Consider the following 2016-nt stretch of genomic DNA (forward strand, 5'->3'; position numbering starts at 1 on the left):
ATGCCATATCTTAGTAATGAATATGCTTTTGTCTTTGTAGGTAACATCACTGCAGTGTTATTATTTCTCTCACCATTGTAAGCATCTTTTTCAAGTTCCTTATGTTTGCACCATTTGAATGTCGCAACATCCAACATAATTAGAGCTCAAATGTTGACAAACATGTTTTAATAGCACACCTTGGAAATTCAGGAATCTAAGGTGTTTTTTTTGCCATGTGTAGACCCACATTTTGGGAGATAATAAAGAAAAAGTCTTCGGGATCATACTCGGGAGTCCCATATGCTTGCACATTGGGAAATTGTTTACTTTGGGTGTTTTATGGACTTCCTATTATCACTCCAAATAACATCTTGGTGATCACAATTAATGGTTTTGGGGTTGGATTGGAGTCACTCTATTTACTCATCTTCGTTCTATGTTCCAAAGGAAAGGTAAGAGTAAGTATTCATCTTATTATGAATGCGAATGTGACAATGCCTCCCTTTCTCTTATTGCTTACCCCTAATACGATCGACATATGATAGAACCCACCCATACTTGAAAACCTTTTCGAGAACTAAATCTAGTGTAGCACCAATTAACACACAAGAAGACCTTCTAACACGTTGTATTGATGCTTATAGGCCAAAATCCTTTCCTTGGTTAGTGTTATCTTGTTGTTCTATGGTGTCATGATTGCACTTACATTGACCGTGGTTCCAATTGAGAGAAGAGCCTTTTTTGTGGGGATCATTGCTGTGGTATTGAATACAGCTATGTATGCAGCACCACTCTCTGTCATGGTAAGAATATATATATTTTTAAAGAAATTAGGTTTTTGTCACGTGATATATCATTTGTTCCTCTAAGTGAAATTATTAATTAAACATTTTAGAACCCATGTATACAATTTGACACTTCTATGTACCCATGACTTGTGTAATGATATGAGTTTATCATGCATCATTTGTTTCACACCTATCTTTTATCTAACTGATCTTTCATGGATTCTTATTTGATAGAAATTGGTGATTCAAACTAAGAGCGTGGAATCAATGCCATTCCTCTTGTCACTTTGTACCCTCATCAACTCATGCCTTTGGGGACTTTATGGCCTTATTAAGAGGGACCCATTCATCATTGTAAGCAAATACATGTTTTCCTACACAAACATTTGCACTTGCTCTTTAAGTAACTAGATTCTCCATTTGTGATGTTCATATAGATTCCAAATGCATTGGGAGTGACTTTCGGCATCATGCAAATGGTTCTCTATGGAATTTATTACAAACATGACAAACCAACGTTAAGTTCTAGAAACATCATTGGTCCTTCAAACCCTGGTGACCTAAGTGAGAAGCGAAGGGAAGCTACTATGGATAATGTATGATAACATAACAAGTCATGTTGGAGGAACCATTTGTGCATACTTTTGGCATTCAAAGAACTCTAAAAGTTAAGGAAGCTTTATTTTTATGATGTTTGCCCGAACATGTAATTTGGATGTCTCATTGGAAAAGTAAATACTGACGCAAGCATACAAATTTAATAGATATTTCGTTGGTTTAATCATATTTCTGTGCCTAGTGTGACATTGGTGATGATTTTTTTCTTAGTATGTATACTTATTGCAATTTATTTTAAAGCTTTCAATAAAGTAAAAGAAACTCGATGACACATAATGGACCGTTTGTGGTCAAGAGGGATTCAATAATACTTGAACGAAAAATATCCTTGAAGAATGATTGGATTTATTTGTTTGTGACTCATAGTAAAATTGATGTATTATAGTTTATAAATCATAAACTTACCGTATTTGATAGCAAAAGTTTAAATTTAGAAAATATCATCAAGATTCATAAAACCAAAAAAAATCAACTTCAATATAACATGATTGACTAGTTCTAATAATAAACATCAAGTAGTATGACATGGTAATGAGAGTTTGATCACATGTAATCGTCCACATCTTCGTGCATTATCCTAAAAGACATATGCCATCACTTTGCTTGTTCTTTTTGCAAGATCAAAAGC

General features: G+C 34.1%; 1 protein-coding gene across 1 annotated transcript; it reads left to right on the top strand.

The window, feature by feature from the left end:
• LOC147860158 (bidirectional sugar transporter SWEET4-like) lies at positions 1 to 1372 on the top strand. Its single transcript, XM_087324559.1, has 5 exons — positions 1 to 77; positions 224 to 434; positions 627 to 785; positions 1005 to 1124; positions 1208 to 1372. The coding sequence occupies exons 1-5, from the start codon at positions 1 to 3 to the stop codon at positions 1370 to 1372; spliced, it is 732 nt and encodes a 243-aa protein (XP_087180685.1).
• Positions 1373 to 2016: the final 644 nt, after the last annotated feature.

This window comes from Azolla caroliniana, unplaced genomic scaffold (assembly GCF_043228905.1).
Source record: "Azolla caroliniana isolate FFs.n. ecotype wild unplaced genomic scaffold, voAzoCaro1.0.p SCAF_9, whole genome shotgun sequence".
Classification (NCBI taxonomy): Eukaryota; Viridiplantae; Streptophyta; class Polypodiopsida; order Salviniales; family Salviniaceae; genus Azolla; species Azolla caroliniana.

Bases quoted from the DNA above. Each gene is read 5' to 3' on its own strand.
- LOC147860158 (XM_087324559.1), top strand. From the start codon at position 1: ATGCCATATCTTAGTAATGAATATGCTTTTGTCTTTGTAGGTAACATC. The intron at 435-626 runs GTAAGAGTAAGT...TGATGCTTATAG, and splicing joins TTCTATGTTCCAAAGGAAAG to GCCAAAATCCTTTCCTTGGT. The intron at 786-1,004 runs GTAAGAATATAT...CTTATTTGATAG, and splicing joins CAGCACCACTCTCTGTCATG to AAATTGGTGATTCAAACTAA.